The sequence below is a fragment of the Magallana gigas genome, chromosome 7, assembly GCF_963853765.1.
Source record: "Magallana gigas chromosome 7, xbMagGiga1.1, whole genome shotgun sequence".
Lineage (NCBI taxonomy): Eukaryota > Metazoa > Mollusca > Bivalvia > Ostreida > Ostreidae > Magallana > Magallana gigas.
The window spans coordinates 27,724,599-27,752,371 of NC_088859.1; the positions used below are offsets into that span (position 1 = coordinate 27,724,599).

At 33.3% G+C, this 27,773-nt stretch overlaps 1 protein-coding gene across 1 annotated transcript; it reads left to right on the forward strand.

Annotated features, from left to right (window-relative positions):
- The first annotated feature begins 1,033 nt into the window (after positions 1–1,033).
- Positions 1,034–27,679, forward strand: LOC105325781 (kinesin-like protein KIF19). The gene is made up of 20 exons (XM_066065697.1): positions 1,034–1,503; positions 2,012–2,092; positions 6,081–6,191; positions 10,344–10,431; positions 12,285–12,421; positions 16,281–16,406; positions 16,603–16,882; positions 17,507–17,691; positions 18,582–18,735; positions 19,741–19,825; positions 20,133–20,210; positions 20,515–20,576; positions 20,982–21,166; positions 21,671–21,884; positions 22,581–22,702; positions 23,059–23,165; positions 23,453–23,939; positions 24,210–24,258; positions 26,499–26,570; positions 26,920–27,679. The coding sequence occupies exons 1-20, from the start codon at positions 1,459–1,461 to the stop codon at positions 27,024–27,026; spliced, it is 2,775 nt and encodes a 924-aa protein (XP_065921769.1). The 5' UTR covers positions 1,034–1,458; the 3' UTR covers positions 27,027–27,679.
- Positions 27,680–27,773: the final 94 nt, after the last annotated feature.

Here is a 27,773-nt window from a genome sequence, read left to right on the forward strand (position 1 = left end):
TCTCTCTCTCTCTCTCTCTCTCTCTCTCTCTCTCTCTCTCTCTCTCTCTCTCTCTCTCTCTGTGTGTGTACACACACAAATGTAAATCTGGTTGGTTGATACTGATCATTATAGGTCAAAATTTGCAAGATTGTCTCTTGAATCAGCATTACTAGAATATTCTGAAATACCTGTAGCTATCCGTTTTTATGGGAGAAGAGTTTGGATTTTAAAGGAAAATGACTGTATTCTTCGTTTTATGCATACATATAGGTGTGTCCGGTTCATCATGTATAAAGATAAATAAATGCAGATTTAAAAACAATATTGTTTTGTTTGGTCGATAAAGATGTTTTAATGAAATGGAAACAACTTGAGACTGAAACACTGACAGTATGGCAAGAACGAAGTACGTGTATCATTTACTCTCGATCAAAGGGGTGTATGTACATGCGTCAACATGAGAGAGAGAGAGAGAGAGAGAGAGAGAGAGAGAGAGAGAGAGAGAGAGAGAGAGTGTGTGGGGGGGGGGGCAGGCATGTTGAAATATACCTGGGAGCTTCTGGGGGTTTCGCCCACTGGGCCCCGTCCAGGGCTTTGCCATAGGCCCATTGGGGCTTGGGACACCTTCAAGCAGATACGGAATTTTGAAAAGTCATCACGTTCATATTTCCTGATTCCGTTTTATATCAAAACTATTGTCTATAAAATTTTGAGAGAGAGAGAGAGAGAGAGAGAGAGAGAGAGAGAGAGAGAGTGTGTCTCATCCGGAAATATGCAAGTACGTCATACGTCATTTTTACACATTTTACCACCTTTGTGATATTTCCGGTGTATCCAAGTAAACTACTAACACTAAATAAATAATATTTAATTTTTAATAAGATAATCATGACTAATATGGTTAATTCAAATTCAAATTAATTATAAAATCTAACGAAATAATCTGATTATATCAAGAATTGATGTTCGGTTTATTAAATATTTCAACAATGTAAAAACTGTCGCTAAGCCCAGATTAAAGTTACAATCGCGCTTAGTCCACATGTATATATATATGTTTATGTCTCTGATTCTTTTAAAAGTCAGGCAATTGTATTGGCTGATTGAGATTTTTTTTTACCTGGCGGAGTAATACAGCAGGGAACTACAATCAATCTGAGGCTTGGATCAAGACCAATCATGCAGACCCGTTTCATAGCGCCGTCTGTCACATGCGTGTGGATTTCCAATATCTAGACGTTTTAGTTTACAAACTACGAATGGTTTGAATGGGGGATCGCTGTGTTCCACGCTCTTTCGGGCCTGATGAGAGCAGGTTCTGTTTAAAAAATTAGAAAGGATTAACTGATGGCATCATTTTCATTCGGGAAATAAAAATCACAATGGGATGAACTCGGGCATATAGTGTGATGAATTTTTATGTGTTTTTGAGTTGGATTTTTTAAAACCTTTGATGTTTATAGAAAAAATAAGACAATGACAGAGAATAAAAACAAAGGTGGAGGGGAACAGAACCTTACGGTAAGCCTAATAGAATACATTGAACCTTTCATTTTTGAAATGAAAAAAAAGATTGAATTGTCATTAAATTATTTGACACCTACACTATCTATTGCACTGACATTTTATGTTGCTAAAATTACTTATCATTAGTACTTTCAACTCTAGGACAATGACATGCCACCAGTATTCAATTTTAAAACAGATGTTTAAATAGATGTTTTTGATAACTATCAAATATAATTACTTTCATTATCTTGATAATTGGTTCTCATATATGGAGGAAAGAAACATGATTAAGGAGAAAAACGAGTACAAGAAATGAGAAAAAAAATTTTTTTCATGAGGATTGACATATGCAACAGTTAAAAAATTTTTGCAAAATTGAGAAAGGGAATTCAGACTTGTTAAATTTTACACAGACTATCAAACTATAGATGGAATTGAATTGACATTGTAGGTACAGGTATGTAAGAATTTTAATTTATGGTGCATCTTTATCACAAGCCAGTTCTTTTCAAATTTGCAGGTGGCACTTCGAATAAGACCCATGAATGAAGATGAGATTTTGATGGGAGCCACGCAAATAGCACACAAGGTCCAAAAGAAGGTACTAGTTAAGAAAAAAAAATGTAAAAGCAACTGGCAAGCATCGATCAAATAAATTCTTGGTTGTGGTTGAATTGTGTTTCAGTTGATTATAATTATGCTTGTTATAAAAAAAAATTATGCAAATGCAAAGACGAATTAATAAAGTTTTGATAAATATGATATTTGATATCAAAAGAAAAATCCAAGGTTTGAAGATACATTTATGTCGTTAAAAAAATAAATGCAAGGTACACATGCACGTAAAAAGTTATTGAATTGAACAATTATTCATTTAATAGAAACTGTCAGAGGACAAGATTTTATTACACTGTGACACATTTTATCTCTTATATATATATGAACCTGAATTGTTATTTAAACTGAGTATACATGTATATTACATGTATTATTATTGGCTGTCTTTTGATTCCACTTTTTGATATTCGAAACTTTTAATTTCCCTGACACGGATGATCATTATGCATAGATTTATGCCCAAGAGATAAAATCTAGCTAGGCCCATAAGGTATGATTTAAAATTCCATATTTATTGTATTCTTGCAGTTTTCCAAGTTGTTAATTTTGTTAATGGCTATAATAAAAATTTCAATTTTAATGTTCCATCATAGAAATGCATAGATAGGAAAATGTTTTGTGGATATAAAATGAATACTGGTATAACAAAGTTTATTTTGCGCAGTATCTGAACATGAATTTTAATCTAAAAGTGAATTGAAAAATTCATGGTTTCCTAATTCTTCAACAATTTTGATATCTTTATGGGAAAGAGAGAGAAAAGCAATTAAATACAAGAGCAAATGCACTTCCTATGTAGCTTGTATAATTTTCATGTCACTGCTAGTGGGTATTTTTGTATGGTGCTGCATTGAAGTGCAACTTTCATTGCAGTTCGTTACTCTGATCGATAAACATAAACGATGAAAATTGCAAAGAAGGTATATATATTGATAACATCACCGAACGCACAAAGATCAGTTGAAATTGTACGGATTTTAATAGCGCATGTTAAAAATGGCTTGTAATCATATTCACATTATTTCATGCCTACTCCTATTACTTCGGGGATATCGGTCTTGTTTGCCAAACAGCATGGCCTTGATAGCTATAAAAAAGGGAGGAAAAGAGATTCTTTTGTACAATTATGATGATAATTAAAAATTGATGTTGTAGTAAAAATTTTCGCACCATACCTTTTCCCAAGGTTTTATATCATGCGAAAAAATACCAAACAACCTCATGGTCCGAGGTAATTGCAATAAATATACCTGGCTAAATTATCTATAAACAATGGTGTAGGTATTGCAATTAAGAATGGGTATTTCATGCAGGGTAGGTCTATAGACTTGCGAGGTGTTTTGATATAAATATTTGATCAGCATGTGATATATTCATTGTGTTTGAGGGTTGAGGGGTATGTGACAAAATTGATTTAGTATTTGGTGCAGTAAGGTCATTTTTTTGGATAACTTGTTCATGTATCTTGTATATATAGTCATCGAGATACATGCATCGATCCCTGCGTAATGATGCTGGGAATGCTGTATATTCTTGGCAAAATAAAATCAATGCTTTATTTCTAAGACCGGTGCCTTAATGTTGCTATCAAGATGGAAATAATTGATTTTTATTGATTTTTATTTTGGTTTACCTCTGTTTCTGAATTTTTAAGACAGGTTGTATTTACACTGTAAGTTTTATTTGATTCGATCATTCTAAATTGTATTGTAGGATTAATAAAGGTTATGAAATATTGGTAGGACAAATTAAGAAATCTTGAATTTTATACATACCGGTATGTGCAAACCTACAGTGTAAATTTTAAGATCAATTGCATTTCTAAATGAGAGAGAGAGAGAGAGAGAGAGAGAGAGAGAGAGAGAGAGAGAGAGAGAGAGAGAGAGAGAGAGAGAGAGAGAGAGCATGTGCATTTTTTCTTCAAATCAATGAGTATCAATGGAACACATAAAGCTTTTCATGGCTGTTCTCTTTTTGCTAAGAAAAAATCTATATTAGTTTATAAGTAATTTGTTATTCATGAAAGGAACACAATTCAAAGCAAACATTTACTAGCTTTGATTTAAGCATTTATTTTTACGAGCAAACAATGCAAAAGCAACAAGCTTTACACTTTTGAAATGCTGGTCACGAATTTAATGTTTGATCAGTTTCGCAAAATTGAAAGAACGTAGAAATTAGTTTCAGTTTGATTATTTGGCAATCAAGATTATTTACAGATTATTCTTGGTAATGATTGAAATAATAAAATTTTGCCCTATTACTTTAAAGTTTTAGTGCTTAAGTCTGTGTTGATCGAGACTGGCCATTGGTTTCTAGCGATGGTCAAAGGAGTTAGAGTTAGATTGCATGTTATTGAAATCCTGAGTTCTCTCAACATTTATGTTAAATGGAAATCTTGTAAACGATATATATATATGAAAAGGCCTATTTTGCGTCTTTGTCAGAACAACTGAAAGAAACCTCAGTTGAGATTTAGGAACATTTTTTGTTATTGATCGTCAAATCGCACTTATTTTTCTTTTTATTATAGTTTACATACACGGATAAAATCAATGTTTATATTGGGTGACTCAAATAACTTTGGCTCAGAATTCATCATTCATGACTTTATCAGAAATGAGAATGAAGTTATTTCATCCCTTTTTATGTAATTGCTCAAAATGGTTATGAAGAATTCAGAAAAGTACTCTTTAGGATTTCCCCATTTTGTAATTGAATATCGAGTTTGTCTACTCATCAGGGTTTTTTGTCAAAGTGAAAATAATGGAAATTGTGAAGATCAAAGGGGAAAATTGCTCAAAAGCCCTGCATGTGTTCAATATCTTGAAAGTAAACTTCAGCTGTAAGTATAAAAAGAGGCTTGATAAAAGATGTATTAAAAGAAGGGTCAACAAATTTGAACCCTTGTGATACATATTTTTTAATGTGCAGATGTACCACACACGGAATGGTTGCATGCATGGGCTCCAAAATATGATATGTCCCCCACTTTATTTGCATAACTTAATGGGCAAATGAATCCTTTGCAATTTATTTCAGTTTCATTAAATGAGAAATAAAGAGACACTCTTATTTTCATCAAGTGATCCTAGCGGTGCAATTGAAATGTGTATTATGCTCCATCAAGTAATCCTAGCGATGTAATTGAAATGTGTATTAAGATTTGAATTATTTTTGTTGATAGACAAATTAAATTGAAATTGCAGAAGTGGTATAACAATCAAATAGAAGCAATGATAAAGCAAAGTATTGATTTCAAATTTTTGAGTGGCAATTAAAGTTCTGTGCATCACATTAAACAATATTAAATGTCTGTTTAATATTAACTACACACTGAGGCCTGATGTTGGTTCTCTAGTTGGTATAAAATGCATCTACCAGATGGGTAATAAGAGAGATATTTTTGTTTTAATTAGGATTTCTTAGTACATTCAGCTCATAAAGAAACATGACTTGTTCCTTTTTGGGTTTTATGATTTGCTGATAGTCTAGTCGACAGTCAAATGCCTTTTTGCCAAAGTTCATGCATCTTCCCAAGTCAAGGGTTTCTGATCCCCACCTTTCTTACGGAAAACACTTGGCTAGTAAAGATGAAGTTCATGCAAAGGCAACATTTTTAGATACTGCAGGTTTTATATAATCTCTGCAATTCTTAAACAAAAAACAAAAAACCTGAGGCAACATCAACACAAGACACCATTACAAAAGAAAAGTTGAGAACAATGTAAATTATCAGAGAGACTATAAACACAGGGGTAAAGAGTTATCTGTTTCAAGTTTTTATGTGTTGATAACAGCAGATGTGGTAAATTTTGTTGGTTGTAGATATCTGATAGTTATAATTTAAAAAAATTTGAGACGTACAGATATCCACCTAATGAATATTTTTGTGTTAGAAAAATACTCATTGTGTAGAATTTTCGTATTGTTTGTCGATATCCATAATTCAATTTTGTCATCCTTTGTAGATGTGTGTCTTGATGGACCCAATGGAGGACCCCGAAGATGTGCTGAGAGCCAATCGCTCGCGAGAGAAACAGTTCGTCTTTGACTGCACTTTTGATGGTGGAGCTTCTCAGGTACATCCTAAATACAGTCAAACTTTTTCATCTCCAACTAGATGGGACAGTTTGAAAACTTTGAGATATTCAAGATATCAAGGGTAAAATACTTAAAAAATAAGTAGTTTGGACTTAGAAATCACTTTGACATATCCATTGTATTTGAGATATCAGTGTTCGAGATATCAAAGTTCAGCTGTACTGACCTTGACATTTTTTTTTTCAAGGGAATCAGATTTGAAATGCCAATAGTTGAAATTATGACTTTTTTTTCTTGAATTGTTTATGTATCAACTCGCATCTCATGTACATGGGTCCTTAAAATTTGCCTCAATGTTAACCCCCAAATCTAACCTCAAAAACAAAAGTCCTTGAAAATCATAAAATTTTCAGGAGTTTTTCAATTAAGCCACATGTATAGAACCATATGCAGTGTTTGAGATGATGATGTTTTTCTTTTTCACAAATCATGCGTGTATCGACTCACATCTCATATTGATAAGGCAATAATCAACTCTAGAGAGCTACGCAAATGCGGGTGTTTATGTGTCAATTTGATTACCCAGTAACATACATAGTAAACTGTTACAGCCTGGTTGACCAGTCCAGTAGTTTACAATTGGTTTCTTTATGGCCCTTTATTTACTCATCAGTCAGTGTTTACTAAGCCTCAGTACTTATTGGTAGTACCCTTAGTCAGTTTGTAATTTTATGGGGTTTCGGTGTGTGTGTTATTGTTGATAATCAAGTTAAACCCAGTTTTTCTCCAAGCTGTGGGTTAAGGCTTAAATAACTGTATAGTGTTTGCATTTAATTGTGATTTAATCCTGACACAATCTATTATTCACATAGTGGCATGCATGCATGACCAGTGTGGAATAGAATCAGACTGACTGAGTACAAAGTACCGCAAAATAGTGCCAAGGAATCATCAATAGAATAGGTTCCTTTGGTCCAATACGACTATGATAGCTGAATAGAAAAAGGAATAAAAAATCAGTTAGGGTTCTAGGATGTTCTTTTAATTGACTTTTGGTAGAAGATGAGGAAGGACTACTGTAAACAGGGTTAATTTTTTTTTTTACTTGCAAACGGTTTTGCCTAGTCTTAAATTAGCCCGCTGTCAACGAGGGCGAAAGGGGCGAAAAAAATGGGGGCAAATATTTCCCCGTATACAGTAATTCATGATAATATAGATAATTTTATACAACCATGCATTTCTGATTTTCATTTTCTTTCCCTTTCCCTTCAATCTTTATAGATTTAACCGTGTCTTTTCCTTTTTCTTAACCATTTTGCTTTCACAATGATAGCAAAAGTATTTTATTCAAAATGGGTGAAGATGAGTGCAAGAGTGAAGATCAAGTATTATTTCTCTCTTAATCTAATCTGCATGTATAAAATCTTGATTTGATAAAATGCTAAAGATTATTTGTTGAGATAGCTAGAATATTCCAGTCACTTGATAACCAGAATGATAGCTGTGTTCCTATGCTAATCTTTGAGCAATTTGATAACTTGAAGCCATTGTGAAAAGTCTTACTGATTTATATCCAACACATAAACTGAATTAACATACAAATAAGATAGAATCAGTTTGAATTGAAAAGGATTAAGGGTATGAAGGTTTGCCAAGTTTGCAACATTTGCTGAATATGCATCGTGTGCAGCTTGGTGCGTGCACCTTAGAGAACCAGCGATTTGATCTAGGGCAGTAATATTAAATGAAATTGATATCCCTCTGCAATGCTAATAAGATGTTATTTTGCCATCAGATTTCATACATTAATCAGGTTGTGTATTTAGTTAATAAATTTTGCAAACTCTCGAATAAGGTAATTAGTTTTTTCAGTGTGTGTGTTTTGTTTTTTTTGACGCAATGACGGTGGCAATAGGGAAATAACGACTTCCGAGAAGTTGGTCATAAATTGGTTGTTGAACAGCTATTGCTCCTAGTGTATGTTTGGCATTCGCCTGACCTGGAAATGGAAGCAGTAGGGAACAATTTGTAATGTTCTGATAGCCCCAAATAGGGCTCCCAATTATTTCTATTTAAAAAACAACAATGGGGCTGGATCTAATCGGAGCTTGATCTGGATTGTTTTGTTGTTCATGCACAAAGAAGTTAAATCTCTTGTTAATTAACAAATATACTCTGGTCATGAAATTGAATTATGTAATCAAGTTTTTGAAAAATAATAATGATTAGTTAATTGGGATTTTTATTTTTTAAAAAGTATCTTTCGAATCAATATAAGAGAAATTAAAGGAATCTCTAACAAGTATGGAAGTGATTATTTTGTTAAGTAACATAATGTTTTGCACTTTAACTATAAAGGGAACAAGGGACTTTAAATTTATCCAAACAAGATTAAAATGCCGTCTTTATTCTCTCTTCCTAGTGGTAGCATGAGCAATGATGTTTGTTTGACTGGGCAATTCAACGCTTTTGATTTTGCGGTTGAAGAATATACAAAGCTTTTCTATCTGCTGGCATTGAACACTAAATGACCAAGTTTTTAATTCAAATATTTTGTTTGAAACATGTAAGAATTTTTTTTTTCTTTTATTCTTGAAGTACAAAAATGATTGCCCATGGTGATGAGTTTGTGTGCTGTTGTGTTTATATATACAAGCTTTCCATTGGTATACCGGTACTCAAAGTCAAACAAGTGAAATAAATATCCTGTAAGATAATATACGAGAAAATTCAATAAGTATATATTGAACTTTCATAGTTTAAGAGGTGCGTTGTTTTGACACAACTCATACATGATTTTCAAAGAAACAGGATGTACAGAAAAATGTGTGGTATATTGATTAAATACAGAAAACACGATTCAATAAGATAATCTTTGTTCAATAAAATATTGATAGTTGTAATTTGAGGAAGTAATTTCAAAGGTTTTCTGATATCCTATAGCTTTTTATTGCTTTTTTCGGTCTGCATTCCTATGTACTTTAATTTATAAATTTATTGAAAGAGTCCAATATATTAATACAAGTAAAAGGAATCTTCTTGAATTATTGAGTTGTTATTGCAATTTTAGGCAACTAATCATCATCTTCGTTCTAGAGTACATGACAACATTGTCTCTAGATATTCAGTTACAAATTACACCAAACAACACTCCAACAATAACAAAAGTTGCTTATAGCTGAAATCTTATATCGTTGATATTTTCCTCATATAGGTATCAAGGTAACTGTTTACAATATAAAAAAACCCATCAGTCATCATAGTACTGTTCAACAGAATATACTACTCCAGATATTAATAATTCAAAAATTGCATAGAAATATGACACATTGTGAACGAACCTTAGGGAGCGTAGATATTTGATTGCTCTGTTCGTCTATACATTCCTGTGCCTCTAGAAGAAAAATCCTATAAGCTAATTGAACCTGGGCTAGTTTTGAAACCAGGGCCTAAAGTCACTGTTTGCATTATGATATTAGAAAAATTAGCTACCTTAAAATTCCATTACAGATAATGAATTGAAGTTTGACAGGCACAGCTTCGGTCAATATGGGTCGAAATAAAATAAGTTTAATACATGTGCATTATCAAAATGGCCATTGTATCGAATATATTTGATGGCAAAATGATTTTAGTGGGATACAATAGTGATTTGAAGTAAATATTTGGATATGAAAACTAACATTGATTTTTAAATTTTTTAAGTAAATATAGGCATTGGTAAAAAGAAAAATGTTGAATATTTTTGGATTTAAATAAAATACCAATAACTACCAAACAAAGTGATAACCGGTAATAGAAATTTTCATATTTCACCTACATGAATTTTAAGGGGTATCTGAAAATGATAAAATCCATTATCTGCCTTTTATTTCATTATGTTTTCTTGAACTGGCTTTGCTCTAGTTTAATGCATTCGTTAATAAAATAATAATTAATCGAAAAAATTTCCAAAAATGGATCTATGAATTTGCCCACTTTCAGTAAATTAGTCAAAAACTCATCTCTCTTCAGTCCAAAATATCTTATGTTTTCTTTGTTTTTTTTTAAAGAAAACGTCAGATACATGTATTTCGAAATTGTCTTTCTAAGGCTAAAGGTTTAAAGCAAAAAGAACAGATAGACAATGTTTATGTAAGTTTAAAACTGGTCCATACACCCATGCTGTATTTTATATTTTTCTTTTTCAGGAGGAAGTTTATAGAACTACTTCCCGGTTTTTGATACCGAGTGTAATCTCTGGATACAATGCCACTGTTTTTGCCTATGGGGCCACTGGTAAGTTAATTCCTCACACTTTTAGACCTTAGACATACATTCTCAGTGTAATATATACACAACTACAGTCATGATGATTTTCCCACTTGTCACTGGCAAGTCTCTTTTCTTTGTTCATTTTCTAATTTAATTCAATATGCATTAATTTGAAACATTACTTAAATTTGGTCATATTTGCTTAAGATGCCACTGGTAGGTTTCCTTGTCATTTCCATCTCCCCGTACCAGTAGAATTTAAAATAAAAAATGCCAGTGAGGTGCCTTTAGTGTACCCCCTGGTTGTCCAAGCTGTGCAGTGGACAGTATGGTCTCTTCTCACTGCTGTGACCATAGTTTGATCCCCGTGATCGACAATGGTTGTATGTGATAGGGTATCGCAGTTGGCCGCTTGGACACATGGGTTTCCCCCGAGTACTTTGACTTCCTCCCACGCCAATGAACCTCTCACACTAAAGTTCCATGCTTTTTTATTAATTGTTGGGAAATAAATAACGTTCAGTTTCATGAACTCCCTCAACCCCACAAACTATCTACTTTTAATTTCTTCATCTAAAGGCATAAAAATGATTTACATATGACCAGTTTTGTATAAATATACTATATTCAGTACTTTTGTGAACTCTTGAAAGTTTATTTTGTACTGCAATCATGACATTATGGCAGCAATTCGAGGTGCCTTCATTCTTATTTCCAATATGTGGATTAAAACTCACTGCTGCAGTTGACGTAATGCGCATCTGAAATCACAAGTGGTTTTTTTAACATATTGTGGTAACACACTCAAACCTTACAGCAGGAAAGATGGAAACCATAAACTGACTTATTGATACTTGGAGATTGAGACCTGTACATTGATTTTATCAGGAGATTTTCTCTTCCAAGTGTTGGGTAAATACATTTGGAAAAACAGCTTGAGATAAATGGAGACCATATGAAGTGGTCCTAAAATCGGTATGGAGGACTGCTAGAGATCGGGCAATATATAAATGCATTTTCTTTCATCTCTGTTGTTTCCCAATCCTGCTCGCCAAATAATGTTAGCATACCTCGTGGGATAACAAAAATCTCGAGTGGAATCGTTTAATTTTTAATGAAGAATATATATTTACTTTAAGTAATAAGCAGTTTTGTTAATTGATTGTGTTTTCAGAAAGGGCACTTATAATAGATATGTAGGTGTTGAAAATGATACCCTCTCATTATACCTAAATATTTGTGTTTGAACATGATAAACAATTACCCCTTTGAATGAATGGAAAATGGAATTTGATTTGTTATCAAATTGTTCGGCTGATCAATGATTCTAAGGTAAATACATGTATTAAGACCACCTGATCAGGGCTATATAAGTTTTTGTCGTTGGTTGGTCGTAAACCATAGAATTTTTTTTAAGCTTTTTCTCTTTAACTACATTTGCTTTAATTACATGTGCCAATATTAATGAAATTTGGTTTGTAGAATATATAGGGGAAGGGGAATATACATTTAACCACAAGCCTTAAGGGGCCATAAATATCATTTAATTATAAAAGATTTATGTGAAAAATTAAAAAAAATCTTTTTTGCTTAAGTGTTGGTATCTAGCAGAAAAACAAAGTGCATGGACATGCTTATGGTTCAACTTGTTAATTACTTTAAGAATTCAGGTGTTTTTGATTGAAGTACTTTTCGAACCCTTGTATTTGAAATCATGATGGAGGTTTATAAAATCATTAGGTCTTTTTCAGACCATAATTAGAAGAATCATATGATTCAAACTATACTTGCACTATTGTACATGTATATTCTGTAACTTCTCAAATAACATAACAAAACTTGAATAGCTCATCTAATCATTTTACATCTTTTTACAGGTGCTGGTAAGACCTACACAATGCTGGGAGCTCATGATGAACCAGGCATCATGGCCCAGGCACTCAATGACCTGTTCTTAGAGATGGACAGAACAAGCCAGGATATGTCCTATAAAGTGACCATGTCCTATCTAGAGGTATGCACAACGAAAATATGTTAAACCCACGCAAACTTTATTTCACAATTTGCAAGTGATGAAATGGTTCACAGCTACCAACAGATTTTTACCATATCAAGATATCTATGCTTGAAAATTTGAAATATTTGTAAAAATTTTACAAAAAGACATTAGAGACTGGTTTGCACAAACCTCGCAAAGTTTTTTAACATTACACCTATTCCACTTCCTTACAAAAAAGTTTTTTCATAGTCTGCCTTCAAGAAGTTTTCCTACATAGCTCCTAGCTCATTCAGTGACATTTAGTGTATTGCATGTGTTGTGTCATTTTGGAAAACATTGGGTAGTTAATTAACTAAATGTCTCAATACATCCAATATGCATGACTATCAATTGCATCCCATAAAAATTGATCAAGTATTAAATTTGTACTGTACAGTAGTAATGCAATGTTACAAAAGTTGTCATAATTTTATGCAGAATCTCTCTAAACTGTCTTCTTTGAATATCAAGCAGTGTAGTACTGCCTGTATGTTAAGGTTTAAAGTGTGACAGCAATAAGAGAAGTACATGTACCTCTACGATAAGCAAATTTCACATACTCAAATGCCATTTTTTGCTTTATTTTCATAACTAAAATATGTTCTTGCGTTTTGCAATAAAACTTAATGGTAGTATTGTTTCACGATCAATACATTAAAGTTCAGCATTTTTTTTCAAATGAGTAGTTGTTTACTGGTATAAAAGAAAAAGGGCTGAATTTATTTGTTGCCATTTCATGAAATTTACATTGATTTTCTTTTAAACTATGACAAGCACTTTCATTTGAAATGTTTTTAAATCAGTTAATGTCTTCTGAGCGCATATAAATGTATGAATTGACAGTATTAGGGACATCCAGCTAAACAAACAAGGCTTGAATTGCAGGGATTGAACCAGTTTTTGCCATTGAATTGATCATGCACATTGGCAGATTTGCGTGAGTTCTGTAGATGATTTTGACACTTAACAGCTCTGTTGAAATCAAGTATTTGCCAGATCCCGATGCCTTAAGTTGGGTTCTCTGTGATTGTAAAGAAGAGATGCCTACGATTGAATATAAGGCACGGTCTCATCAGTCAAATTGGTCTTTGCGTTGATATCCATTAAAGTATTCGCTCGTTCTGGTATGATCCCTTAAGTCTTCAAAGGATATCCGACATGATGTATACAATCGGCTTAGTATCGTGAATACAGGAAAGACATTTCAAAAGAAGTTTCAGGACTCATACAGGATACACTTAGTTTGAAGAGGAAATCATGTGAAGTTTACCGATAATGTCTCGATTCATACTTTAGAACATACATGCATAATTATATATCTGATATCTTGCTCTATAAGAAAAGGCAGAGCCATTGATTGAATAGGGCTGAATATTTAAAATTTCAATGCAACACTTTTATTACCAAATCTGACGGAATTACCGGATTACATGGAGACAAGCAGAAACCTGAAAGGGTACCCATCAGTCGCACATCCTACCAGTTAGGGTAGTCTCCTGGTTAAGATAATTAACTGGGTATTGAATTTGGGCTCCATCCGATTAGATGTTCTAAGTGATTGATGCATTCAAACTTGTCTGTTCAGTCAATGCTGAGAAAAAATTGATTTTTCTCTGCTTGTTTTTGACCTTGTTGTCAGGTCTGTGTTTGCAAGCAATTCATCTTGGTCACAGATATTCAGTTTTTGTGATCTCCAAAGACCACCCTTGGCCAAAATCAATTTTCAAATTTTATGTTAATTTAATAAAAAAGAAAAAAAAAATGAATTAAATGGAGATGTGGCTTTGGTTTTTAAAGAGAATGGAAAGTGCTTGAAGTTATAGGAAGCGGACAATTATGGAGGAACATTTTTTTTTTAATGAGAAATTGGGAAGATCATGCTTGATGACAAGTGAATTCACGTCCCTGGCTATAATTTTGTCTGAAGAGTTTTGTATTGATCTCTATGATAAATTATTCATGGTTAATGTGCAGTAATGAAAATGAAATATGATCTTGCTCAATTTTATCACTGTATCCGACAATACGCTGCTTTGAAGCATGCTATAAATGTTTAGTTACCATGTAACAGTAAAAAAAAAATTCCTTTGTGATGCATGCTTTCAAAACCAGAGAGTCGTTTGGTAGTGTAACTAGGATTAAACATGAAACGTCTAATCATTTCTCCATGTTTTAAAATTACTGTATTAAATTAAAAAGAAAAAAAAAATTCAGGACGTAGAACTCCTAATGTGTCTTCATGTTATCATGCGAAAGAAAAGTTAAATTTAGAGAATGTTCCTGGTAAGGCTCAAGGATAAAATTTTTCCCCTTTAGACTGATCAGGATTTTCATAAGAATTGAAGCTTATTTTGCACTGAGATAACCTTTTAAAAGGCAAAGAAGGCCAAACGTCTTGGTCTGGCTTTTGTAATGTTAACATGCAAGCATAGTCAGCAAATAACACGGATTAAGAGCAATTAATTCTGTATTTCAATGAGTCATTTAATTCATCCTTTTTTCATCATTGAACAGCTAAGGTTTCAGGATGGATCTGTATAGAGTTAAATTGCTATCAAGCAGTCAAGAAAGAATATTTATTTAAGATAGTCGAGCTAGATACCATTAAAATGTTTGATTTAATTTTAATTTTATATCATTCTGTCCAAATTTGATGAAATTAAAAACATAGAAATTTTTTTTTTTTAATTTTCTTTTATTGAATTTATGGATTGCATAATTTTGTATTTTTGTTGAACCCTTTTCATGTAAAGCAGTAATTCCATTCAAGAAGATTAAATATCACACCCAAAAATAGATTAACACTTAAAGTGTTATGTGTCATAATTTGTAATTACATGCCATTATTATACTTCTGTACGTACAAGAACACAGCATTTTAATTATGTATTGCATCATAGTTCAATACACCTAGAGACTCCATCAAAGTTATTCTGAGGGAAGAATTCGTTATTTGGTAGATTTTTTTTTTATCTAAATGAAGGCCTATTGAAGTTGAGTAATGATGAACATAAAAAATTCATTATGTGATATGTGTGTTCCGTCGTTGTTGAGAGAGCAGTGTTTCAATGACAGGTAGCTCCGAAATGTTGAAATTATGTAGGCATTATATTACTTGACAGTAGGAAAACAAATGGCAATCCGCACTCTTATTGAGACCTTATCAAACACTCCGTAATGCTGGTTTTAGATTGCCATTATTTATTCATCATCCCAACATCATGGTATATTTGAGGACATGATTGTTCAATTATGATATTAGGTGATCGAGGCTTTAAATGTACCTGCATGGGTCTGAAAGATAAAGCTTGTTGAAATTACAGTCCTCGGCTTGATAAAAGAAATATTTGCCCACCATCTGTTCCTTTTCTTTACTTTTTTTCTCTTTTTTTTGTTTAAGCTGCTCAAAATAAATAAAACTTCGAAGTGATCTAGCTGCCGTGATGCATCAGTTCTATTGCACTTAGGATTTGTTTTAAGCAGACCTCATTTCTTTGTACTTGATTCTCATTTCACAGGTTGCAGAAATGATAACAGAAATTGAGAATGACAGATTGGATTTCTAATCTATCTTTGGTGCTAAAAGAAAATATTAATTTTCCAAGTGAATTATGGTTGCCATGGTCAATTAAAGCAGAACAATAGTATACAGCCATATCATCAGTATCTATTAGTGTTCTGAGCAGCCTTTTTTTAGCAAGCTCAATAGATGACCTATAACAGTTCCTATTTGAGTTGGTTTAATTTTCTCAACCTTTATGATCACTTTGTACTAAATGAGTGCAAGTGTATTGAGTAGTTCTTGCTAAATCATTATTTTTTTTCTGTTTTGCAGATTTACAATGAAATGATTCGAGACCTTTTAAATCCAAGTGCAGGAATTTTAGACTTGCGAGAAGATGCAAAGGGAGGAGTTCAAGTAGCAGGGCTGTCAGAGGTCACTGCAAGGTCAACAGATGAGGTCAGTCTTGATGATGACCCTGAATAAATTGTTGACCTTGAAAACTAATACAAATCTAAAAAAAAATAATAATAAAGTTGATATACATGTATTTGAAAATAAGTACAGTACTAAAATGTATGGATGAATCTTCTGGTTTATGAATTAATTTTAGATGTAAAAAATAATAAATTTAATTTTAAATTTTAATCGTTAGGTAATTGACATGTTGCTGAAAGGAAACAAAGAAAGGACACAGGAACCTACAGCGGCAAACAAAACGTCCTCAAGATCCCATGCGGTACTACAAGTGTCTGTCAAACAACAGAATCGGGTCCGCAGCACCACACAGGAAGTCAGGATTGGAAGACTTTTTATGATTGATCTGGCTGGATCAGAGAGGGCAGCAAACACGCATAACCGCGGAAAACGTATGGTCGAAGGGGCTCATATAAATAGGTCACTGCTTGCTCTTGGAAACTGCATTAATGCGTTGAGTAAGTGAATAATTTGTGTTATTTGTTTAAAAGGAAATTTCTTTTTATATTCTTATGTATCATCTCCTGACCAATTTAATAATAATAATTTATGGTACTAAAAACATTTAACATACGCATACGTAATTGGATAATTTGTATTATTTTCAAAGGAAAGAATACTCTGTGAAATATTCTCCAGTATTTCATCGCGTCTAATATTATTTAGAGATTTATGGTACCGAAAAACATTTAAAATATGCATAATAGATAACTAGTTTAAATTTCAAACAGATTTTATCTTTGTTAATAGCTATTATGGGATGTTTATGGGAATCAATGAAGGATTTTACCTATGGACTACTCAGATCTGCAAAGTCATAGCAAGTGTAATAAAACTGCTTTTAAGCTAATGAGTAGGAGATGCTACTGTTGATATTCCTTTGACGATCCTATTGAATGAGCAGAGTTATGTCACATAGCATCAGTAAAGGGCATAAGGGTGTTAAAAGTCTCCCAATCCTAAATAATTAACCACCACAAAACAGAATAGGAATCATTGCAACACATTGAAAACAGCCATAAAGGAAAAATATCGTGTCACGAACAAGGTTTTAAAAAAATAATTTTTTTTGTTTCGTGTAGCGGATACAAAGGGATCCAAGTACGTCAATTATCGAGACAGTAAGTTAACACGCCTGCTGAAGGAAGCGCTCGGAGGAAACTGTAAGACGGTCATGATTGCCCACATTAGTCCCGCCTCCATCCATTTTGAGGAGTCCAGAAACACACTGGTTTATGCTGACAGGGCAAAACATATTAAAACAAAGGTACATGTTCATCCTTAACCTCGACACAAATCCACTGCTCTTTGATGTCAAGGCCATGACTCTTGAATATATCCAAAAAAGACTTGTTTACAATTTTATTCTTGTCCCAAAGCATGAAATTTACACCTTTTTCATAACCAGGATATTGAATTACTTTAGAATTTCTATTAAAATTGGCAATGGAATTTATTCTATTTCCCTCAAAACTATGGATTTTTTCTTTCGTTTTTCATTCTTTTTTAAGTTCATAAGATTGACTGTTTCCCTAAAGATTATAAACTTTGTTTTTTACAAAAGATGTGAAATTTATTTTTTATTAGCAATCTTTTCTATGTTCATGCCTCATTCTGCACATGAAGCATGTAGAATGATAAGGCCTATTAAAAAAAATTGTGTGTTTAGGGTAACACTGATGAAAAAATTAGGTTAGGTAGGTAGGAAATCTTTTTTATTTTATCATATTTTTTTCCATAAATCCTAAGAATGTTTGTTGGTGTCATATTTAATAATGGGTTTTTAATAGAAATAATATAAAAATCACAATTGGATAAAAATAGACATCTAAAAATGGTAGAACCGGGACATTTTTGTAGGTTAGGTCGGGTTACCCTAAACACACAACTTTTTTTTTAGGCCTAAAAGTATTCATGAATTGACATGTTCATATCCAAAATATTTTTTTTTGTCAGGACAGTTAATTTCTGTGCCTATTTTCCTGTGCTTTCATTGAATATTTGTACAATATGTTCATATGTACATCCCATGTAGTATTTCTCACTTCATATTCAATCTAAAAGAATTTTGTTAAAATAAAAAAAATGCCAATATATGATATCAAATAGTATAACAAGTAGAAAATGGAATGGATATCATTGCTTGTTTTTACACAGGTCAGAAGAAATGTGACCGACGTGTCCTATCACATTGCCCAGTACACCAACATAATACAAGAGCTGAGGGAGGAGATACAGCGACTGAGGCACAGGCTCCACGACAAATCCACGGGCAGTCCCCGCCCCGGCGTCAACATACAGGCTGTCCAAGGTACTCAACTCTGCATATTTTATATTGTAGAGCTAGAGTGTCTCATGGCTTATCTCTAATAAGGGGTCAACAAAGATATGACATAAAGCTTGAATATGAATACTTTTCATTTTATATTTTGATCATGCAGATAATTTTCCACTTACATCTTACATTATATATTTAATGACTATTGATAAAAAAAAAAAAAAAAACTCACCATGAAATGTATGAATTTAAAATGTTAATTTAAACATTTAGACTTTCAGAGAACATGTACCATTTTCTTAGTGTAAGAATGTTCAGTGGTCTTTGCCCACAGTTTACTGACAAGATTTGTACAGTAAGGTGCATAACTCTTGTGGTTATGCTTGTGTAGAGAAGATTTTGGGCATATTCTCATGCCTATGAGATCAGAGGTTGCACAAAAGAAACCGTTCTTATAGTCAACATTTCATGTACCGGTATATCAGAAAACCGTATTGTTTCATCAGTCTGAGCTCTCAATATTTAAAAAAAAAATAAACCAGTGCTGTTTTATTAATAGATTTTATATTACCTGTAGAAATATATTACCTGTAGAGAAATGTAGAAATCGTTATCTATGAACCTTAATATTGGTATCATTAAGAGTAGGAAATTGGCTTTTATTATTGACTTTTCTTATTACACAGAATACAATCCCAGATTTTGATGTTTCATTAAGATTTTTAGCAAATGAAATTTTTCAAGTCTTTTTTTCATTTATTTTGACTTCTTGTCATTTCAAGATTACACTTATTCAAAAAAAGAAAATGAGAATTGTCATTTTGTGGAAACTATTGAAAAGCAAAATTTTAGTGTATACAATTTTTCATTACCTGGAGCATCCAATTAAATGTATATCATTTTCCTCTTGCAAACTTTGAAGAGTAATGAGAAAAGGAATGACTATACAGCCAGTGCAAGTGAACATATGAGTACCAGTACATGTGTATATCATATGTTTATAGGTACCGGTACTTACAAATGTTCTATCTTAAATAGCTGAAGTTGTTGAAGCCAAGAGGGAGGAACTAAATAAATTAAAAGAGCAACTGCTGATATCTTTCAAAGACCAGATGGAACTCAGGTAGTTATTTATAGGAAACTGAAATCCTTATGATATTCTAACATACCAATAAATTATTTGTGACATTTTTATTAAATCCATGAGATATACTGTATGTGAATCAGGTTATTTTGGGGGTTTTTAATATTTGGCAAGTTTGAAAAAAAAAATGATTTTTTTTTTATTTCATCTGTCATTTAAGACAATTTTCAGAGAACCCAAATTTCCTAATACACTGTATATAGAATGTGACTGAAACAAAAAATGAAGGCCAATAATTACAATAAAGATGTGTTTATAAATAAATATCAATTTCTATGGCTTTTAGGAAAAGCTTGATGGAGTTGAATAATGCCTCCATGGAAGTCAGTTTGGAGACCAATAGAAATCAACTTGTCATTAGCGAGTAAGTTTATTGAAAAGATAAATTATTCATTTATGATTTAAGAGAACTGGATGGTAGCTAGTGGTCACTTTTAGACTCTATTGATCTCTTGAAGAGAAAAACTCTGAATATTTCAAGATATTGGAAAACATTTAAGTCCTTGATTAAGTTAAAATAATTGAAATTTTTTCTTTACTAAGTAATCATAAATTTTCAGTCAGATCTGATAAGTAATTAGTTGACAATGTCTAGCCTCCGTAATTTCTTTCTGTTTTGCATGATTCATGCTAGCATGTGATTGATATATCATTACATGTACTTGTAGGTGGGAATTGGATAAGGTCAGGTCTTCTAGAAGAAAAGAAGGAGGAGATAAGGCAGATACAGGTAACATTGACCATTTTGGGTTATTTTTATCACTACCTGTGTTATCATTGTAGGATAGTTGAACTTGATCATCATGAAGTGATGATATTTCAAGTATAGGGTTAAAAAAGAATCAACAATGAAAAAAAAAATATAATGAAACATACAAAAAGAGGTGTTTAAAATTATAAATATGCATTGTGGGTCATTTAACATTTAAATAAATCATTGATTCAACACTATTTCAGTATCTAAAATTATCTTTTACTTTTTACATTTAATTGAAAAGTTGAATAGTTTATGACAAACAAGCATTCTTTAATTTGTTAGTAATTCATAATTTCTTCAGTAAAACAATACCCTGAATACTAAGATCATGACTCTCTCAGTTCTTTTTCAACTTTTTTTTTTCCAATTTATTTACAGAAGACTCCAAGGCCCTGGAGCTGGCTGGTGCCGGGTCGGATGAACTCCAGGAGACGGAGGATGTTAAGCTGGCCCGCGAGGAGCTGAAGGTCCTCCATGACGAGAAGCACAGAACGGAGAAACTACGTGCAACCGTCATGAAAGAGCTGGAGCAAGCCAGGGTTAAAACCAGGCAGATTGAGGAGGTGTGTTTATCATGCTTTCATATGCTGTTGTTTTATGACTCTGCAGTTTCAAAAATCTTATTTGCAGCTGGTTTGAAGGAGCTGTTAATTGGTATATAAACACTACTGTAACTTAGGAAAATTTGAATTTTGTTAGGGCCAATTTTTGTTTTTTAATTTTTCACAGGTTCATGGGGACAAAATTTCATTGATGTACTCATATGATGTATGAATTAAAACTATGTTTCATAATTTTTTTGAGTATGCAAGTTTGTGGACAATTGGAATTCATGAAATCCATGAAAATTGAGGCACCAGGAATTCTAATGATTCACAGCAACTTGCTTGTAATTTTTAAATAAAGTCTTTTCATTATGAACTGATGATGGTCATAATGTGTTTAGATGGTTGACCACAATTCTATTGCTGTCTGCCGCCCCCCCCCCCCCCCCCCCAGAAAAAAAATAAAATTTAAAATATTAGTCTTGTATATCAGAATGACCATAGAAACATTGTTTGTAACAGACTATCCCCAAGAGAATTAACACAGAGGATCAGCGAGAAATTCTCAGTCTGCTGTGTAAGGTGCATGAGCTGGAGATTGAGAATACCGAGACCCAGTCTGCCTGCCTGTTGAGAGAGTTCCAGATTAAACGCAAAGATATGGTGATTTTGAAGTTTCGACAACACCAGAATCTCTGCGACCAAATTATTCAACGTCAGAAACAGATCATGGAAGGTAATGTTGATGTCTCTACATGAAAGTTAACTTTATTCAGATATTTTTTTATGCATGACAATAGGGCAAATGCTTATACTGTACCAATATTTAGTCTATATTATTATCATTTGTGTACATTAACTGGGCTTTATATTTACTATTTTTACTGGCTGATGTTTCCGACTACTTCATTTATGATTATTTGAATGAATTTTATCCTCAGATATAATGAAATCAGGTAGATGATATGTATGTAAAATGTACATGTAAATGCTGTGAGTTTGAAAAGTGTTTGCATTTTTGTTCCAACTTGGTAAACTTTCCCCAAAAGAGGGATTTTATTTGTGATTTGATGCTGGGTACTAATTGCTTCTGTAGATAAAATTGTGTTTATGATTTTCTGATCATAATATGACTTGTTTCTTTAAATACAGTATCTTTTAAATATATTTTTTCTTCTATTTCATGTCATCATTGAAAACCTGCATGTATATAAACTTGTATCATTATAAAGTATTTGAAAATGTGTATTATACATATATCTTCCAAATCAGCTAGTGTTCATATATTAAGGGCAAATGAATGTTGCAAAGAGTAGGTTAGTTAAGTAATACCCAAAATCATTTATTTTTCCATTTAAAAAAAAATTGAAAATCATAGTTGTAATAGTGAGTTTGTAGCTGGATTTGACTCTCAGTGTTTGAATTTTGACAGAGAATAAAATAGCGCCCACTCAGGATTTGGAGGAGCTATACAGTCTGTATAAACATGAGAGAGACGATAGGATATTGCTGAGAGAGGAGTCAGGACAACTCAGTCCTGAGCTCAGGCTGAAGGTACATCTCTCTAAGACTCATTACACAGACTCCTCAGGCTCAATTTAAATCTCAGTCTCACTTTTCCACAAAATTTTCTTTTTGTAGAAGTGAAGAAAAGAGTGTAATTTTCATGAGACTGGGATCAAATTCAGCATTTCTGAGTTTTATGACTTAGGAGCCTGAAAATTCCTTATTTTATTGAATTGCATATTTCGCAAAATCACACCTTGGCATTTAACTTTGAATGCTTCTCTATTAACCACAAAATTTACAATTTTCAAGCTTTTCTCTAAGTGATGAAAATACATTCATGACAATTAATTTGAGTTTTGATATACTATTGCAATATGGTAACCATATACCATTCATTCTAGGCTCCGTCAATCTCCAGTAACTACAGAAATATGGCAGAAGAGGTGGACCAACTCAGTACACTCACTGAGGAGGACGAGCGAGGCAACCTCCTGTCCTACCGATCAGGGTCAGTCAAGAGCTTTAATCTAGGATATGTTTTCTGTTATTAAGCATATTTTGTGTGGATTGTGTTGGTTTAAAAATCAAAATGGTAATTGATTTATGAAAAAATACTGCAACAACTCGAGTTATTATTAAAATGTTTGTATTTTTATATAAAGTAATGTATTTTCACATCTTCATTTAGCATGTCCAGAATAACATTTTTTTATGCTATCAATTTATTTGGCCAGTTTACCAAGAATGGTGTTATTCTTGTTTTCAATTACATGTACTTTAAATTGATTTTCACAGTGATGGAGATGACAAACTCTTTTCAAAGAGTGCAAGAGGACTAAAAGGAAGTCATAACTTAACTGGTGCTTGGAGGAATGACTCTAATCTAAGTAATGGTGCAAGTGGATATACCCCTCCTGAGGACCGAAAGGAAATCACATCAAACACGCGCAGCATAGCGGCTCTGGCTGCCAAGAAACGCTCCAAAGCACACAATGACCTTTTAAACCTAGAGAGACAATTCGGAGGTGAGCCTCGTACATTGAACAGGAATTCCGATAACGATTATTTATCTCCTTCCACTCTGGCGAAACATGACCGAAACTATGGTGAACTAGTGCTGCCACCACTGAGTAAACCACCCAGTGAGGATAACCTGGACAATATTTCGACAGGGACGAAGCAGAGTACCAATACAGACAGCACGTTACCTCCTCTCAGGAACGAGAATAACTTCAGGAGAGGAGGGGATATCAGGAGGAATAGAAGGACAAGGGGCTATGATGTAGGTTATTTAGTATACTGTGAAGCTTTAGATAATTAAAGGGTAAAATTTAGCCTTATCTCCCTCATCAGTGGATTAGCATAAACATGAATATGCACATTTAGAGTCAAGCTGCTATAGGTACCGGGTATTTGTTTGTACAGAACAAGAAGCAGTGTAAAAGGCTCTAAATTAGAATTATTTTGCAAAGGGAAATAACTTTTTTTTCTGTTTCAGTAATGAATACCTATAAAATTATTCTTTAAATGAATTTTCTATTTTTTTCAACAGGTGTCCCAGAATAGAAGATCTCAGGCTCATGGAGACAATGGGAAACCAGGTAATAAGAAAAGTCTTTCAAAAGATGACTCTTTTGTCAGTTATAAATCCCAGAGAAAATATCAACCTGGTAACCCTAAAAGATCAACTACTGGTAAAGCAAAAGTCCCAAATAAGTTAAGCAAATCAATGGATCATTTGAACGCCCTGCAAAATGACCAGTCCAACAATTCAAGGCTGAGAACTTATCCTGAAATTGAGCCAAATGCTAGGAGCAGACTTCCAGTATTGGAGCAGAAGTATCTGCGGCAAATATCAAGTGCCCCAGAGGAGCCCAAAGTGTCTAGTGAATCACCGCTGACATCACAGACTTACAAGAAGGAGGTAGAACTATCCAGGCAGATATCGAGTGCACCAGAGGGACAAACTTCTGCCCTCCTGGATGATCCTGGTTTGAATGTGGCAGGATATATTAGTCCCAGAGATTTAGTTACTAGTACTCCTAAAGAGCTAGATACCTTATCCTCAAGAAGATCAACTAGTCATAGTCATATGACTCCCCAGAATAAATTTCTAATGGGAGTGGCACAGGGTGTTGGAGCAGAAAATACTTTGTCTTCAATTCATTCAGAAGTCTCTGGAACTGATATTATGAAAACTGGTGTAAATAGGCCAAAAACTCAAGGAATGCGAAGAGATCATACATTTGTTTCTCATGGATCTAATTTAAGCTCCACTGTAGAAAAGTTAGAGGAAAACAATGAGGACAACTTAGGTAAAGCCAATAGAAGCATATCAAGTAGAGGTTCAACCATTAGATATAGGGATAGGCAACAAGCTGGCTCAAAAGTCGTAGGATTGAGGAAAGACAAAACTGCAGGTAAACAAATTAAGCAGCCTACTAAATTCAGACCAAGAGAGAATGTAAAACCTTCCCAAGTCAATAGTTCACAATCTAGGGAGGTCAGTACATCCAAGAAAGAGGGGTCATCACTGCCAGGGAGGCCAAACAAAACTGTTGTTACAGAGGAACCAATGACTACAGATGATGAACACTATGAAAGTTTGCCTTCAAGGGAAAATACAATTGTTCCTGATGTGGATGATGATGTTGAAATTGGAGAAGAAGCTAGAGACATTGTCAAGAAGGACAGCAAGACTTCAAAACAGCCGCCAACAGCTTATTCCTCTCTTAAACAAAGAAAGACTCCAGCAAAACAAACGGCACAGTCCTCATCACTTGATAGTAAAATTCAGTTGCCTTCTCCCATTGTTCCTCCAATAAAATCGTCTCAAGTTGCTGCAGAAGTAGAAACTAGCAGTAATCTAGCATCTGTAACTAACAATGACAGCTTAGCATCCACCAATTTGGCAGAGAGCTTGGTAACAGAAAATGAGTCTGCCAAGGAGGAGGAAAGCAATACTGAGAATGCCAAGGGTAAAATCAAACAAGGTGGTAAAATCAGCTCAAGAGCTAGCAACAGCGTCAAGAGAAAACCCTCGCAGAAGAAAGTCAGACCTTATGCCAAGGTCAACAACTCTAAACGGGTGCCACACAAAGTCCAGAAAGCGGACAGCTTTCTAAAAATAGAGGGAAAACCACCCAAAGGTGCTAGACCCAGAAGTGCTCGATATGGTTTAGACTATACACATAGGAGCAAACAGTCTGCAGAGGAGGACTTGTTGTCCAAGAGCGCTGATGTAGATACCATAGGTACAGCAGGCTGGTATTGTGTGCTGGTTAAAAATGGAGAAGTGCTGTGCTCACTGAGCAGAATTGTTGCACAAAAGTGTGCTGTGCACAGAGCAACAAAAGTGTGCTAAGCAATATCGTGTTCAAGTGTAAAGCACAAATGTGGTGGTTTTTACAAGTTTTAATGAAGATGCACGTCACTTTTAAGCAAAGCACTTCATAAAAAATACAAAGTTTACTGAAGTGATTTTCACACTTTAAAATGGTTGTGATGGAATGAAAAAAATCCAAAAAACAGATTGGATATACAACAGTTATATAATTACTGCACATGCAAATCAACACAGCAAATCAAATATTGAAGCGCAGATGTGTTTTTTTCACACTACAAACTATCAATCATAATCCGTAATTATCTGTTTTTCCATTTCTTTAACATATACATGTAATGATATTTCTAAAGAACAAATTGAGTATATTTGATATTTAATAAGGAAATATGATTAGGAGTGAAGATAAAATTATAATTGTATTTTAATATACGGTATTTACTGCATTTTTTCCCCTCAAATTTCAAACTCTTGAGTGATTCTGATTGTGTTTTGTAGGTGACAGCAGGGACTGGACTCCACCCAGTGTGAACAAAAGAGGCGGGAAAACCAAGAGATACGGCAACAGAGGTAATGATTGAAGTGTTTGACATAAATGATTATAATATGCTTGCTTGCTTAATATTACTGAAACTGTAACTTTTATTTAAACTTTCATGGATATTATAATAAAGTACCTATAAATTTTAATGATTCCACAGTGTATGGTAAAACAGTAGGTTTTTACTGATCCACAAAAATTGATGTGCAGAAATTAGTAAAACCACAGTATATACATATAACATTATAATGACTGTAATTTTGAATTTTGAATTTAGCTTTCACTGCCCACTGGTATCTCTGTTCTGATTGAATTAGCTTTGCTTACAGAATCACGCTGATCACATCATTTATAAGCTTTTACTTAAATATTTTTCAGGCTCAAATGAATATAATGGCAACTCAAATAACAGGAAAAAAGTTCCCACAATTCCATCATACAGAAAAGGGGACATTACTGTTATGGGATTTAGCCTACCGAGATAATTTAGTGCTCCTACACGTAAAAACGGTGGACATACATGTAATCTTGCCAATTTGTTTGAGACAAGTTGCATATTTTATCATAAGTCATTTGGAAAAGTCCATTTATTGAACTACACGTACATCATGTATCATCCAGTGAAAAACTATATTCTTTTGTGCTTAATTTCTGCATGTTTGAAGTTTGGTTTTTTTAATACAAATACAGTAAGGATATTTAATAATTTGTAAATTTAATTTTATGAATGCGTCTAAATGAATTGTGACTGTAATTGATTTAAAGAAAAAGAAAAATTATGATAGCAGTTCTTTTCACACCTGTGCTAAAAGATTTAGTTTTGAACCTATAAATCTACTCTTTAAATGTTTTAAAATCAGTTTAGGGGAAAACTTCCAGTGTAATTCTCTTTCATTTGTTTCTTTGATTAATGATATGAAGTTCAAAGTATGCATAATGAGATGATTTCCAAAATATGGTTTAATGTGTCCACTCCACTCCGAAAAGTGTTTATCTGCAATATAGAGATTGGCAATTCTAACTGACTCCTTTGTAATACTGTGGCTGTTTCTGAGATGAATTTGTTTGCATGTGGAACAATATCATTTCATAACTCTTTTGTGTGCGAGAGTAATTTGTATCAAATGTGCCAATATGATGAACAAAATGTGCTTGTTTTTATGAAGATGTTTTTTCTTCTATTTGGATACAGATCTTGTCATGATACAATTCATGTACCTGTATATCAGGGG

Coding starts and splice junctions, on each gene's coding strand:
- LOC105325781 (XM_066065697.1), top strand. CDS start 1,459: ATGACAGAGAATAAAAACAAAGGTGGAGGGGAACAGAACCTTACG. Junction 1,504..2,011: donor GAGGGGAACAGAACCTTACG/GTAAGCCTAATA, acceptor TCAAATTTGCAG/GTGGCACTTCGAATAAGACC. Junction 10,432..12,284: donor TTTTGCCTATGGGGCCACTG/GTAAGTTAATTC, acceptor ATCTTTTTACAG/GTGCTGGTAAGACCTACACA.